This window comes from Zonotrichia leucophrys, unplaced genomic scaffold, assembly GCF_028769735.1.
Source record: "Zonotrichia leucophrys gambelii isolate GWCS_2022_RI unplaced genomic scaffold, RI_Zleu_2.0 Scaffold_41_468701, whole genome shotgun sequence".
Classification (NCBI taxonomy): Eukaryota; Metazoa; Chordata; class Aves; order Passeriformes; family Passerellidae; genus Zonotrichia; species Zonotrichia leucophrys.
In genome coordinates, this window is record NW_026992246.1 from 192,784 (window position 1) to 209,456 (window position 16,673).

At 40.7% G+C, this 16,673-nt stretch overlaps 1 protein-coding gene across 1 annotated transcript in view; it reads right to left on the minus strand.

Annotated features, from left to right (window-relative positions):
• Positions 1 to 5,927: 5,927 nt before the first annotated feature.
• The window catches only part of LOC135460417 (arrestin domain-containing protein 3-like), a 44,592-nt gene continuing 33,846 nt past the window's right edge, over positions 5,928 to 16,673 (minus strand). Inside the window, exons 3-8 of the mRNA XM_064737232.1 lie at positions 13,666 to 13,813; positions 12,322 to 12,424; positions 11,593 to 11,849; positions 9,062 to 9,224; positions 8,084 to 8,238; positions 5,928 to 6,456 (exon numbers count right to left, since the gene is read on the minus strand). Of these exons, the coding sequence (XP_064593302.1) occupies positions 6,400 to 6,456; positions 8,084 to 8,238; positions 9,062 to 9,224; positions 11,593 to 11,849; positions 12,322 to 12,424; positions 13,666 to 13,813 (883 nt within the window). The 3' untranslated portion in view covers positions 5,928 to 6,399. The remainder of the gene's footprint in view (positions 6,457 to 8,083; positions 8,239 to 9,061; positions 9,225 to 11,592; positions 11,850 to 12,321; positions 12,425 to 13,665; positions 13,814 to 16,673) is intronic.

Consider the following 16,673-nt stretch of genomic DNA (forward strand, 5'->3'; position numbering starts at 1 on the left):
CTCTTAAAACAAAGTCCATAAGGACATATTCAGCACCAAAAGTTAATTTAAAAAAGAAACACAACCAAAAAACCCAAACAGAAAACCCCAGCCAAAACCTAGCCATAGAATAGAATCTGTAAAGCAAACATTTAATATTGCACTTTGTTTCTCTAATGCTTGGATTTTACTTTTTCCTAATTCAGATCAAGATTCTATATCAAATATTGGGCTACAACTATGAACCTATAATGCCTCTGAACAACTAATAAAAAGTTTAAGTGGGAAATCTTTATTTGATAAGGTTTAAGAATTTTTCACTCTGATCACAGCCTGTGATGCAACATAAATTATGACAACATTGGTCAATTTTGCTTCATATATAGTTTTTCCAATATACTGGGATAAGTGCTTCAATGCTACATATATCAACAATTGTTCCCTAGTCTGTTAACAAAAAAGAAAAAAAAGTTAAATCATCAAATGCCCTTTTATGCCAACAATTTTAACTTGTGCAATTTTGTCTGGTTGTAAAGGATTGAAGGAAAGGACAGTCACAAAAATGGCAGCATAAGACCTCACCCACTTTCCAATTGTTGCTTATCAAAGTCCAAACATTTGAACTGAATCACTTAAGACATGACTCTCATTTAATCACCCTGTCATCATTTTTGGAACATAAAATATCTTTCATGTTCTTTTAAAGGCCACTTATGGAAAAGCCTATTTTATTATATTTATGAAGCCTTAAAAATAAGGCATAACTTTGTAAGAATGACCACAATACAGAAACATCAGCTTTCCCTCCCCTCTCCTCCCTTCTGAGCTGTTTCATTGCACAAGGATTCACATGATGAATTAGTTTTTAAATAGTCAACATCAGACATGTCTCAGACAATAGTTTTTGTTGGTGGTTTTTGGTTTTGGGTGGGGTTTTTTGTTGTTGGTGGTTGGTTGGTTTTATTTTTTTTTACATGATTTCTGAAAAGAAAACTTACATTTACAAATCTCTAGCATAAAAACACTGATAAGATCTAATAGCTCCATCATTCATTTCTTCTTCAGAATATGTTCAAGGAGTCAGTGCTTTTTCTATATGTTTTCGCATTCTAGATGAATGTATGATTAAAGCCATTGGATTTTTTGTTTGCTTCATAGAATCATAGAATATCTTGAGTTGGAAGGACCCACAAGGATCATTGAAGTCCAACTCCTGGCCCTGCACAGGACAGTCCCAAGAATCCCACCCTGTGCCTGAGAGCATCATCCAAACACTTCTTGAGATCTGTCAGGCTTGGTGCTGCGACCACTTCTCTGGGAAGCCCATTCCAGTGCCCAACCACCCTCTGGATGAAGAACCTTTTCCTAATATCCAACCTAAACCTCCCCTGATACAACTTCAGGCCATTCCCTCGGGTCCTGTTACTGGTCACCAGAGAGAAGAAATCAGTATCAGTGCCTGCCCTTCCACTTGCCCTCATGAGGAAGCTGTAGACTGCAATGAGGTCTCCCTTCAGTCTCCTTTTCCCTAGGCTGAACAAACCAAGTGACCTCAGCCACTCTTCATACAGCTTCCCCTCTAGACCTTTCACTATCTTTGTAGCCCTCCTTTGGATGCTCTCTAATAGATCTATATCCTTCTTATATTGTGGCACTCAAAACTGCCCCCAGGACTCAAGGCGAGATCACACCAGTGCAGAGCAGAGTGGGACAAGCACCTCCCTTAACTGGTTGGCGATGCTGTGCCTGATGCACCCCAGGACATGGTTGGCCCTCCTGGCTGCCAGGGCTCTGCTGACTCATATTTAACTTGGCATTGACCAGGACCCCCAGTTCCCTTTCTGCACAGCTGCTCTCCAGCCTCTTGTTCCCCAGTCTGTCCATACATCCAGGGTTGCCCCATCCCAGATGCAGAATCTGGCACTTGCCTTTGTTGAACTTCAAACGGTTGGTGATTGCCCAGCCCTCTCATTTGTCAAGGTCTCTCTGCAGGGCCTCTCTGCCTTTGAGGAAGTCAACAGCTCTTCCCATTTTATTATCGTCAGCAAACTTAGTTTACCATCGAGTCCTGCATCCAAGTCATTTATGAAGATGTTGAAGAGAACTGGCCCTAAAATGGAAATTTTTTGTTATAAATTGTTTGTTTTAAAGCTCTCAGGACTAGCCCAGGAGCAATCAGAGCAATTCTCAGCAAACTAATTTGAGTATGGTTGGTAACATTGATACTCTGGCTCAGTTTTATAATAATTTTAGTCTATCAATCTCCAAACCAAGATGATAAGGCAAATGGAGCAATATTTCAGTCACTTAAACAAGCTTCAGGTCAACAGAACCTGGTTCTCAAGGATGACTTCAGCTGCCCAGACATTTGTTGGAAGAATACAGCAGCTCATATATCAGCCATCAAGTTCCTGGAATACGTAGAGGACTGCTTCCTCATACAAACGTTGGATGTGCTAAACAGAAATGAGGCACTGCTGGACTTGCTTCTCACAAATCAAGAAAATCTGCTTCGTAATATCTGTTAGTGATAACCTTGGCTGCAGTGATCACAATATTGTGGAATTGGAGAGCCAGCTGAGCATGCTAAAGGTTAGTATTAAGACAAAGGTTTTAGATTTTAGAAGAGCAAACTTCAGCTTGCTCAGAGCTCAGTTGGGAGGGATTCTATGGGAAGCTTCCACAGAGGATAAAGGTGCTAGTGAGGGTTGGGAGTTTTTCCAGGAATGCTTTCTTGGAAGCACAAAAGTAATTCATGGCCAAATAGGCAGAGCAAGAGACCCCCTGGCTAAACTGCAAGCCTCCGAGTCTGCTCAAAACCAAGAGACGCATACCAGAGATGGAAAAGCAGACAAATAGCTATTGAATACTACAAAGGCACTGCCAGGGCATGCAGAGAAGCAGTTAGAAAAGCAGAAGTTCAGAACAAATTGAAATTGTCCAGAGATGTCAAAAATCTGAAGAAAGGGTCCTTTGTGTATGTAAACAGTAAGAAACAGAAGGAAAATATGGACGTGATGTTAAACAGGAGAGATGCATTAGTCACCAACAATGCTGAAGAGGCTAGAGGTTCTCAACACTTTCTTCTCCTCTGTTTTCTTCACCCAGCACTGTTGGACCCCAGGCCTTGGGAACAAAAATCCAGGTTGATGCAAATGCAGACCTACTGTCAATGAAGAAAGAGTTGGCATGTGGACTGTTACAGGAGCTAGACCCCAACAAATCAATGGACCCTAACACTGTCCACTCAAGAGTGTTAAGTGAGTTGGCTGACATCATTGCAAGGCTGTTTGGTCTCCATAACCTCTGAGAACTCACAGAGATCGGGGGACTGCCCAGGAGATTGGAAGGTTAATATCACCCCCATCTACAAGAAAGGATTAAAAGAGGATCACAGAGATTATACGTCCATCAGTCTTATTCAGTCTCTGGGAAAGTTATTGAACAAATCTTCCTTGGGGCTATCAGAAGTCAAATGAAACATGGGATTGGGAAAAGCCAGCACAGACTCACCAAGGGCAAATTATGCTTAACAAACCTGATCACCTTCTATGACTAAGTAACTGGCTTGGTTACGTGGGGCAAGCAGTGGACACTGTCTGCATGGATTTCTCCAAGGCTTTCAATGCTGTTTCCCACAGCCTCCTCCTACAGATACTAATGTGTTATGGTCTAGACAAGCGGTCTGTGCAGTACGTGGGGAACTGGCTGACAGGCCACACCTAGAAGGTGGTGGTAAATAGCTCCTTTTCAAACTGGAAATCTGTCACAAGTGGGGTCCCCCAGGGATCAATATTGGGCCCCAATTGTTGCCGGGCTTGCAAGGGTTGCAGGGTGAAGAGAGAGGCGAGAATCTTGACTCCATGATCAGAAGGCTGGATTTATTATTTTATGATATATATGTTACATTATGACTATACTAAAAGCAATAGAGAGAAAAGTTCAGAAGGTTGCTATGCTAAGAATAAAAAAGCAATGAATAAACAAAGGAGCTCTCTCTGATTCTGTCCCAGAGAGAGCTCGGCCTTTGATTGGCCCTTAATTGTAAACACCCAACATGAGCCAATCACAGGTGCACCTGTTGCATTCCACAGCAGCAGATAACCATTGTTTACATTCCCCTTCTGGGGCCACAGCTTCCCAGAAGGGGGAAAAATCCTAAAGAAAGGATTTTTCACAAAAGATGTCTATGACACCCAATGCTGTTTAATATCTTCATAAGTAATCTGGATGATGGAATTAAGTGTACCCCAATGAAGTGTGCTGATGATACCAAAGCGAATGGGGAAGCGGACACTTTGGAAGAAAGATCCTCCCTGCAGGAAGACCTGGATAGGCTGGAAGAGTGGGCTAACAAGAACCTTATGAAGTTCAACAAAGACAAACATTTTGCACCTGGAAAACATCATCCAGGAATGCAGCATAGGCTAGGATCTATCCCAGTGGGAAGGTGTTCTGTGGAAAGGTCCCTAGGGATCCTGGTGGACAACAAGCTGAATATGAGTGAACGTGAGCTGCTGTGGCAGAGAGCCAGCAGGATGCTGGGTTGCATCAACAAGGGTGCCACCAGCAGAAATAAAGAAGTCATTCTCCCACTCTACTCAGTGCCTTGTCAGGCCACATTTGGAATACTGTGTTCACTTTTGGTCCCTGATATACAAAAGAAGATGTGGGCAGGCTGAAGAGGGTCCAGAGAAGGGCCACAAAGATGATTCAAGGACTGGGAAGGTGCCATGTGAAGAAAGGCTGAGAGAACTGAGTTCAGTCAGCCTTGAGAAAAGAAGGCTAAGGGGAGACGTTATAACCATGTTCCAGTATTTAAAAGGTGGCTACAAAGAAGATGGAGACTTCCTTTTTACAAGGAGTCACATGGAAAAGACAAGGGGCAATAGGTACAAGTTACTCCTCGGGAGATTCCAATTGGACACGAGAGAACAATTTTTCCCAATGAGAACAATTAGCCATTGGAATAATCTCCCCAGGGAAGTGGCAGATTCCCTAACACTGGACACTTTTTAGGTGTACTAGAGCATCTTGTCTAGACCATGCTTTTGCCAAGAAAGGTTGGACCAGATAATCCTTGAGCTCCCTTCCAAACTGGTGTTCTATGATTCTGTGACAGAGTATCATAAACCCCGAAGATAATACCAAATGGGCAAACTGAGCTGCTGCTTAGTTGCCATAGTTCAATTTTTTCTTGCAGTCTGAAATACGCTTTCTACTGGAGACTCATTTTATATATAATTTTTGATTATTAGGGAACTACATATTATTTAAATAAAACCAAACAAAAACCAACCAACAAACCTTCTCTTTTCCATCCCTAATAGTTAACATTATTGCTGCCCGTGAACCCTGGACAGCATTTGATTATCCCCTTTTCACACTTTCTTTTCACACTTTGCTAGTGTGCTGATGCTGCTTTCACTTTGTAAGTTTTGCGCATGTCCCTGTTCAAAATCCCCCTCAAAGAACAAAACCAAAACACAAATATAAATAACAGTGCAACATGAAACAAATAGTGTTCTAACAGTTTGGCAAGTGATTAATTCACCTGAGATTTAGTGATCTTTAGGCAGTCTGTAACAAAACATTGCTTTGCAATAAAAGCACAAAGGCAACAAATTATTTTAAGAAATCAAGAAGGTATACAATCTTGATTACGTCTCATTAGTTTCCTTCTGTTCTCTCTTCTCCCACCTATCTGTTGCTTGTCTACTACATTTGGCTGCAAAACATACATCAAGGATTGACTTTGAAGGCATGTAATGCTTGTAAATAAATCCACAATAGGATCCAAGCTGAAGAGGTGATACATGATCAGCCTACAAGGACAATTCTGAGCATGTGCATATGCAGGCAAAGTCCAGGCTACATCAAATTAAAAGTCAGGGCATTTGTCAATTTTGTCAATTTGTCAGCCTTCATATCTTTTTTTTTTTTTTTTTTTTTTTGGTAAAGCTGTCATTTGTTCCTTGTTGTACAGATCACAAACAACTGGGGAGGGATTGGTAACAACAGTCCATCACAAATGAGAATAAGTTGTAGTGACACTTAACTGTATAACATAAGTAATAAGCATGTGCAAATTTTCATAGAATCATAGAAAGCAGCCATTCCTCTCTTACAACATTACAACATGGTTTGAGTGTTTTGAAACACCTGACTGCATGCTAATAAAGCTGCTCCGAGTATTTGCTACAATTTAATGGAAGGGGACGCAAGTTTTCAAGCATGTGGAACAGTCCTATGATGTGCTGCAGGTGTCAAAAGCATGATCACAGGTTCTTTTCATTTATTCACCATACAGGCAAGAGCAATATCATTTCCTTTAAAAGCAAGTCTCCACTATGGTACCTTGATCTTCAACACAGAAGGTGTGATTCAAAACCCAAGTGAAGTCAGTTTTTATGGATACCTTCAACGAGAGGGGCAAGACGGTATCTCATCTGTGGGCTGATCTGGGTTTGGATCAATCTAACCAAAAGAAAAAGAAAAAAACCCAAAACAACAACAACAAGAAAAAATAAACAACAAAAAAAACAACCAAACAATTGACCAAATAAACCCAGAACAAATAAAACCCAAAAAACCCCAAAAATAAAAGCCATGACAACTCAGTGCATTTCAGCATCAATTGTTAGGAATAAAAATCAAAATTCATAAGTTTAAGACAATTATAATATGTGGCATTTCCAGTCCAGGTGTTATTGAAATAACTGAAAAACTTCTAGTTACACAAAACTTTGGATCAACAGTAATAGAAATATTAGATCCAGTGGAAGACTTTAAACTACAGGTTGATGGCAATTTAAGCATGAATAACTGCTATAAAAAATTTTTTCTCCTTTACTCACACAGAAGTCTTTTGAATTATCTGATATATACAAAAAAGATTACTTGACACTCCACTGGAAACATAATTCAAGAAATATTTACTTGAGAGAAGCAAAGAAGTTTTTCTTGAAATGGTAGAAATGTATCAATACAAAAATCATTCTACTTTTAAATTAAAGTAGTTAATACTCAAATATCCTATGGCATGTTTCAAAAAGTTCATGTGCTCTAAACTTTACCTCTTCTTCCTCTCAACAGGAGAATTAAAGGGTACAAGCCTGCTAACTTAGGTCTCAAACAATAGATGTAAGAATAGTTTACATGTACATTGCATCTTCTAGACATTGAATCAGTTAAAGTCATGTAGCCCTTTGGATTTGCATTTCAAGCCGGGGGGGGGGGGGGGGGAGATGTCATGTTACATAATGCTATTTTCCTAAAGTGTATCAATTCAGACCAAATATGGCCAGAGGACACTTTTTTTTTCATTTGTCCTACATCACTTCTTTTTCTTGAAAAAGAAAAAAAAACCAAAGCAACATGAAAAGCTTTGAAATTTGCATCTCATTCATGGTTATTTGGTGGCTGCATTTTTAGTTCTGTGAAGGACAAAAGTGTTAAACAACTGTGTACTTCAGAAAACTTAAGTCATAAATTAATACCAATACATCACTTTTCTACGTGAAACTTCTGAAAGGCCTACGTTCACAGAATTTAAACACACATGCAGGCAAAACAGATTAGTGGTTGCTATAAAATGTTAGGAAGCGGCAGAGGTGAAAGAGTTGAAACCTTATTTTTAGTACACAAGTTTTTAAAAATTATGTTTCTAAAATGGCAAACACCACTTTGAAAATTTCCAGAAAGTATTAGACTAGGGAAGAGTGCTGCCAAGTAGAATTACCTCCCCCTGTTGGCAGCTCCAGGACATAGCATGATGGAGAAGCCAAAGCACCTCATGGAGCACATTTTACATTTAAGGTTGCAGAGTTCACGTAAAAAAAAAAAAAAAAAAAGGAAAAAAATTATAAAAAGGGTAACCCATGATGTAAAACAGGCATGGAAAACTCATGATGCGATTCATCTGCATCTTGCAAACAAACAAAAATCCTCCTCAAAACCAGCTTATTCCATGTTCATAATTTTAATGGTTTCTTCCAATTTTAGGAAGGAGAAACAGGTTTGTAAACTTATTCCATCAGACAAAAAAAAAAAAAATCAGCCACAAACAATATATAAATCATCATAGTCTGACAGATATACCTACTTCTGAATATAGGGGAGGAGGCAGAAAACGAAACTCCTGGATGTATGCAAATAATGGTCCTTGCAGTGCTCTCTGAAAATCATCAAAAGCAGCTACAGGAGCAAGGCCAGACTGTCTGTTTTCCTCTGTGACCACTTCTGCATAGTTAGGAGGTGCTGGAGGGAGAAGGTACATACAGTTCAAACAACAAGTTCTTATGCATGACAAAATATACAACATGATAAATATTAGACTTCAACCACTGAAAGATTAACCAGCAGATAAACAATGACTTTAAAATTGTTAAACAAAAAAGGGAGACTATTTTGTTCTATTCTGATATTAAGTTTATGTTCAAAGACAGACTGACCACTGTTTATTGTGGCTGAATTATCCCATTAAAATTTAAATCAGACCAAAGATAATTTATTCTCTGTACAAGTAGAAATGACAGAACACTGCAGTCCTCTGTACTCCAGAAGTCTCCAAGTCTGGGATTTGCACTTAAAAAAAGCAAGATATTAGATGTGCAAAAAGAGAAGGAAGGAAATACATAATTCTTTCTTTGGCCATGAGAAATCTCCCATAGAAAAGAATATTATCTTTTCACAAAGCCTTGGCTACTAAGGCTGATGAGAAAGCCCAGAAACTGCTATTATGGGTTGCAATGCCTTATAACCAAGGATGCAATTGGGATACTGGAAGTGGAAGCAATGAAGTTATGCACAGATACAATGGTATCCTGTGCTTTTTTTTCTGCCGCTTTCCAAAGAAGCTAGATTTCACTGCCTGTCCTAGGGACAGAAAGGCAGGGAGGGGGAAAAAAAATCTCTTGCTCTACACAGAACAAGCAGGTGGCAAGAAAGCATCCACAATAGATCTCCTGTGGGCTTTATTATAAAAGCATGTAATTTGACTCTGTTAACAAGACTACAATGAATAAAGCAGTCAAAAATCAAGAGAGCAGCAAATTGATTGGGATTTGTATTATCATGCTACCTTCTAGTCTTTCAGGCAGAGTCAGACCAAGCCAGTTCATGCTCATGCTACCCTGGCTGCTTACACTTGATGTTCTGCTACCAAATGGATGTAGAGGAATGGTACCAATGACCAGTGGTAAGTTAAGGAACAAATCCACAGCTCCTGGAATATCAACATATACCTGAAGAAAAATGAAACAAGTATATGATTAAAATGTGGGGTTTTATCAGCATTTCATAAGTATTAGTCTAAGTTATCTTTCTATGAAATTTTTCATGAGGAGCTTGTTTCTAATAGCCCCTGTGAAAAACTCCAATCACTTGTTTTCAAAGTTTTAAAAGTGTAAAAGTAATAAAATGGTTATAAAAATAGTAATATAATTACAATAATAAAAATTTGGACAATTTGGATTAGGACAATAAAAGACAATAAAAACAAAGAGTTACAGACATCTGGGTACCTTTTTCTGGGCAAAATAAGCCCGAAAAAGGACACACGTTAACAGAGGATTAACCCTTAAAAACAATAGCCTGCTGCATATTCATACACTGTTGCGTTATTATTTCAGGGTTTATCTCAGAAACCCGAGTACCTCCCCTGAAGATTCCCTCTCAGGTTTGTCAGTCATCATTCCTTTCCTCACCCTGACCCCTGCCGAGAACTGTCTGTCAATCCTGGAATTCCAGAAGGGCGTTGAGTGATTGGCAGATTCAAAGGATGCCGTCTACCCCCGGGGGAGGGGGGGGGGCATTGGGCCATCCAGGTATCCTTTGTCCCCTAAGACCTCCTCTCCTGTACCTGGTTGGTGGGCTTCCTACCCCTTCTCTCCCCTTCTCCCCCGGGTTAAAAGGGCAGGCAACCACATGGCTCGGGGAGTTCTGTTGGAGCTGTTGCTGGATTCAGAGGCCTGCGGGCCAGAATAGAAGCTCTGGATTAAAACCCTCCATCAGAACCTACTCCTTTCCTTCACCATTGCCTTAAAGATTGTCCGTCAGAGGAAAACCTGAGGAGCTGACCCTCTTCATGAGGAAGCTCCATCCCACCACCACCAGAGCTCCAGCATTCCTGGACTTGTCTCCACATGCCCAGCCACAACACAAAGCTAGCCAAAAGTGTCTCTGGGATGAAACACCACAGTTGCCACTATTTGGTTTAGCAGCAAGGGCCAGACAAGCTAAGGCACTTCCTGTCCTGCTATATTGGTAAATATATCAATAATACACCTCACACATGATGCATAAATTCCATTCAAACAAAGAATTCTGTCTGGTCAGTGTCAATTTCTTCCTCTTAATCCTAATGGAGTCTTCAGTGCTGAGCAAGGCAGGAAGAAGTTAGTTTCTTCTGATAAGGGAGCAATAAATTCTTTTTCTCTGAAAGATTTAGGTGTCCTGTAGCTGCTGTCTTGCTGCGAGTTCTCTTTCAAAAAAAAGTATCTGACATAGCATAGTTTCTATTTTAACATTATGTTATAATCTAAAACTATATTTAACACACTACTTAAGAAAATTAATACAGCATAACTTTCTAAAATAACACATGTAATAGTCGTTTAAATATTTGCGAAAAGCCAGTCATAAAATACACGTTTTTCACAGCCCCTTTTAGGGTCCATGCCCCTATGAAGACATGAGCTCTTCAAGTTAAGAAGAGTCTTAACATGAGCCCTCACATGGAAATGCAGTGTACTCATTAAATGCTCGCTTAGTTGACAGACAACTGCTTTGAGAACTTGCATGATTTAAACTAAATTTACTTACCAGACCTCCTGTCATGACACTAATACCAGAACATGTATTTCTTTCATAACTAATTGTAATATATGGTAGGGATAATTCATGCTATTAATGTATAGTATAAAAATATTGTGAAATCCAAACCATGTCTTTTGCCTACTCCGGCCAGGAGCAGCTGTCTTATTTAGATTCAACTAGTTCCCTGACACAGGTTAAGATAACAATTGATGCCTTAACATAAGAATAGAAGCTTCCAGGGCCATGATCGTTGGTTTCTGGTTTCCCTAGTTGTCGGGGAGCCACTCGAAAGCGATTATCTATCCCCTTGCTGACTGCATCTATCAAGATAGTCAGTTGTGCCACCCTGATACATCTGAATACACAGCTCCTCCGAAGCCGATTGACACCAATGGCACACCTGGATGAGGCTTTTGTCCACCTTTGCACATGGAAAGCAACAGTGATGCATGTGAAGAGACACAAAGGAAATTTGGTCATCTTTGCCTCGGGCAGAATAAACTGTATAAAATTTCACTGCATGAAGCTGCGAGTGTGAACCGGGGGAACTCTGACACTCGGGAGGTCAGATCCCTGTTCACCCGGCGCCGATCCCAGGCTCGATGCCGTCTCTTTGGCTGTGGTGGTTTCAAAGACCGAATTTCGGTCTCACAGACAAATTAATAAATCTTTGATAATTTTGGCTCACGATTTGATAATTTATAACACTAATCATCACAAAATGCTGTGCTAGAAATTTGTATGGCCTGTTGGAAGCTACTCATTCTCGCGAGTGAAACAGACTACCCAACATACCATCAGTGAATACTCCACACGGATTATACTACAGTCAAGGATTGAAGGGGAAACAGGCGGAATTTTCAACTGTTTGCCATTCCAGGTTTCTGTTTTGCCAGATGACAAGGATTCCCCACGGAGGTTGGCAACAAGCTGTCTGACTTCCTTCATTTTCCCTTTGGCATAGAATGCCTGCGTTTGGTAAATGGTTGCCTTTGGCACTACCATACGGGAAGAGCAATTCTCAATCTCAGCAAAGATCTGAATTGATTCACCTGAAACAAAAAGGAAAAAAAAACCAAAACAAAAACTCAACAAAACACACCAGAATTTCAATTTCCCTTTACATTTACAAGGCAGTTTAAGCAAACTTTCACATTCTTTATACTGTTATAACAATGCTGCTATCACTGCTCTACCTGAAAAAAACCACATCCACTGATGCTAATAGAAACAAGATCCTCATGAGCTGTTTTAAAAGGAAAACGAAAACAACACATTCAAAAAAAAAAAAAAAAAAAGCCAGTCTAACACCCAAAACATGCCAGTCTAACAGATGAGGTCATTGAACCATCTAGAGATACAAGTTGTGCTCTCTTAGTTAACAGGGTATGCAGAGAAGATTGCTAAATGCAGACTGATGTGGTACAAATATCCTTAATGTTTCATTTATGTTAAAACAGTAGTACAGACTCCAGCTTTAAAAAGGAAGGAAAATCACACAGAATTGATTATAGGATCACATACCTGGGGTGTAGCCCTTTCTTTCAATTTTCGCACTTAAAGATATTGGGCCTGAGGTACAAAGCCAACAACATAGAGTCTTTGCTTTTGTGCCTGCTTGGGGTGACTGCAAGAAGAAGAAAAGTACTGTCCATCAAATTACGAGCTCCATGAATCTCATCAGGTATTTAAACCAACACAGGAAAATAATAATTTTCATAATGTGCTTATTATTACATATTTTGATAAACAAAGCTGCTTTCATAGGAAAAGTCTCAAGCAGTTTAAACAACATTATACAGACACAGTGTTTGTCCTAATTCCACTGGTGTATTCGTATTGCTTTTTATGTGATCCTTCATACTACAGCTACAATTACAACAATGCTAAAAGAAAATACTGTATAGGTTAAAACAAAAGGCTTCATAGGCTACACATCCCAACATAATGCTGCAGAGCTTTTAATTTAACTAACAGCAGATTAGAACATCTTCACACTTTCCATTATGCTGCATTTCCAAAACAAAATAACTAAGCTAAACTACTGTAATCTTTACTCCTGCTATTTCCTCAGTTTCTGAATAATCCTGTTTCATCTATGTTAAAAAGACTTATTTTACACAACACCAGGATTTAGGGCTTGAACCAAAGCCCACTAAAGTCAAATGAGAGACCCTCGATTTTCATGGAGTTTTTACAAGGTCCCTTTGCAAGCTGATTTTTCACCCATACACACAAGAAATCTGTTTCAATGATCTTCTGATTTTCTTTCCCCTCTAGATTAAAATTTGAGAAGGGAATAAAAAAAGGATTTTTAGGCCAGAGTGAAATCAAATCCTCACTGAGAGCAGTTGTGATATTAAAGTCATTTTAATGAAATGATATTTCAGAAAAGGATTATACAGAATTGCAATTGTTTCTTCCCCATCAGTGGAAAACGATCCATATGGAAATTACCAATTATGCACTGCAGTAACTTTTTTCCTTTGCATTTTTAAGTTTGCAGTCTCTCACTAAAATATTAAGCATTGCATTGTTCCATCATATATTATTCATTATTTATAATTTAAGAGGACCAGTTCACCAAATTTTCTTCCTTAATGAGAGTCTACAAGTTGGTGGCATCAGTTTAGACTGAAAAATGCATTTTACATCTTGTAAAGATCAAGTAACTCCAAGTACAGCATAACTTAGCCTTCAAAATACCAACACTTAAAGAGTTGTTAAACTGATATAATACTTAAAAGAAGAGCTGTACTTAAACTAGCAAATAAATATTAGGTATAGTTACATGTTGACGTTCTTTCACTTATTATACTTCATTATTTTTATGCCAGAAAAAGAATGAGTAGTTCGGTCAGTTCTTACCAGTAACGAAGGAGTGTTGATGTCTATATGTTCAAAGACTGTAAATTCCTTCTTTAATTTTACTGGTAGAAGCCAAGGCCTATGCAATTCAGCTTTCACCCAATACCGCACACTGCCGTGTCTGCCTTCGAATGAGGTAGTAAGTGGTCTGTGCAGGACAAAGGTCAAAATCGAGTAAAGTTTTTTTTCTCATTCCAGTACAATTGATAAGATTTGGAATTCGTATGTTGTTGAGGTTTAGGATTTTTCCTTTTGTTTATTTCTCTTAGGGAATATTCTCCCATTTTGTTGCTAAGAAACAATAACGGTCGGTACTTAAGAGAAACAAAAGAAGTAACCACAGAGAAGGGGGAGGAGTGCAGCTGGCTTTAATATCCTAGCTAAGGGGGCATTGTCCTAGAAAGGGCAGAGATATAGTGAGATTTGGGCTGAGGGAAGGGGTTGGGTGCAGCTTCTAGCTCTCTCGGAGTCGGGTGAGTGATTGCTGCTCCCTGGGGGGGAAGGCGGAGGGAGGAGAATTCACTGCTGCCACCGCCGCCGCAACCCAGCCCTGTTCTGCTTCTTCTGCCGTGGGTGAGCCTTTGCTCGTGAAAGCAGCCACTGAACTGGGACGTTATTGTCATAGATGCTATGAACAAAAATTCGGTTAATATTTTTTTGTGAGAAAGAGTTACAGGGAGGCAGCCGGATCTCTGTTTCTGCCAGAGTTCTTCGTGCTTTGTTATTGTAATCATGGGTCGTTGTAGCTTATCTCCTCTTTTGTATTAGTAAAAGCCCTGGCTGGGTGGGGTGATGGCCCTTCCCCGAGGCAGTGCTCTCTTCCAGCATAGGGAAGACACCTGAGAGGGTGGGGGGGGTTATGCAAAGTGACTCCAAAGACCAGCATGCTTTGAGACCTCGACTCCAAAATGCAACCAGAAAACCCTAAAAACAATGAGCCACCTAAGAACTGAGAGAATAAAGTGATGTCTGGACATGAGGAGCCAAGTGCTGAGCCTGCAGAGACGTGGACCCCCTCTCGCCCTGAGCAGAGAGTCGTCCCGACGCCGGGAATGGGCAGGACCAAATCAGGGAAACTAAGATCTGACTGGGACATCACGCCCTAAAGGCTCCCACGAAAACTGGATCCCCCGGCTCTGCCCCTAGTGGACAGAGCTGCGCATATCCTCCTCCTCTGAGTCGCCCTGGGAGACACGACGGGGACTGCAGCCCTGCCGAGCCGCCCAATCCTGAGCTGATCACTTTTAATAAAGGCATTAAAAAGGAGAAGAAGTCTCCTGGCCCTGTTTATTTCAAAAGATGAGTAATGCAATGGTTGACTCTCACAATTAAAAGGCAAATATCATGTATATATGTGAAGAGAAGTTTTAAAGACTTATGTTTTACCCCCCTCCCTTGCATTGTTATCAGGAAGTGACCTGGGTTCGGGATACTTGAGAGGGTCGGCTTGTTACTATGGCAACATCTGACCTCCAATCAAGATTTAAGGAAGCAAACTCCACCACTGGACAGTGAAGAAGGAATCGATGGACAGAACATTGGGAGGGGCTAAAGGGTTAAAAGGCAAAACCTCCATTGTCTGGGTGAGCACATGGCAGGAAAAATCCTTTCCTCTCGGCGCCGTAATATTTTCTCTATTCAGTCTTCTGTTGTAGTTTTGATAAGGTTTTAATTCACCTTTTAATTTTTTTTTAAATGTGAGTATAATTTCTCACATTATTAACACCCTACCTCACTAAAAAAAAGGGCTCTCACCATCTGCTTGGGTACCTCAGGGGAAACCCCGGGATCCCGAGCCCTTTCCCCCTCCCAGGCAGCCTCTCTCTGCCGCATTTGGGCGCCGGGCTGCCACTGCCTGGCCCCCACAGTTTCTTTGCCTCTGCTCCGGATTTTTTGCTACACTGTAGCCCACAGCCCACACCTCCTGCCTGCTGTAATAAGTAACAATATATTTGTTCATTAATAGCTAGATAATTTAAATTATAAAACAATAGCTAAATAGCTCTTGTTTAGCAGGATACCTATGCAGCCACGTATGGGAAAACTTTTAAGGAATTGCTTGGGTTACAAACCCCCCCCTTGTAACTAGATACAGCTACTTTTGGTAACAATTACTAACCTCGCTAGAATTGCTTGGTCTACAAAATTCCACCCCATAGATATAGGAGACTTTCTGAAACACATATGGTAACAATTATTAACCTTGCAAGAATTGCTTAGCTTGTAGAATTTAGACTTATAGATATGCCTTATAAGGAAAGCGGAAAAAAGAGGAAGACTTGGGGCCTTCATCCCACGACCACCAGAAGGCAGAAAACGACCCCTAGCAACCGGAGGAGCAAGCGCAGAAGATGGACCAAGTCATCCAGGAATCCGGAGAAAAAGGACAATAAAAAGCGAACTTTAAAGGGGGAAAGGGCGCGCCTAAGAGGAGCGGGGACTCCTGGCCGCCCAGCGCTGAATCTTGCTTATTCTTGCTTGCATAATAATAAAGATAATTGTACGGTTCTTAAATTTGGTCGATTCGTTTATCACACCTACCAGGATGCTCGGCGGCTCCAGCTACAGCGTTTCTGATACATCTCGTCTACCACTCTGGGATTTTGTTTGTCCCTGTTGTTCCAGCTTGCTGCTTTCAAGGTCCCTGCTACAGCTCCTTTTGCTATTCAGAGGGGCATCAGGATCAGCTGCCCCTGGTGGTTTGTAAAGGAAGCCCCTTTCCCATCCCTTCTGCCGGCTGTGCCCGCCATTGTCCACGTGCAGAGAGACAACTGATGTCACGCCACAGCACCCCCTGCAGCCGTGGGGAAATCATCTCACCTGCCCTTCCCAGCTGAGGAGCCATCAGTGCCCCTGCCAGCTGTGACCATAACTACACCAAAGGGGAAGGTGCCTGACAGCCAAGAGAAGGCTGTTACTGGGTTTCTGGTTTTGTTTGTTGTTGCTGTCATTGTTGTTCGTTTGCCTTGTTATACATACTAGTAAAGAAATGTTATTCCTTTTCCCAT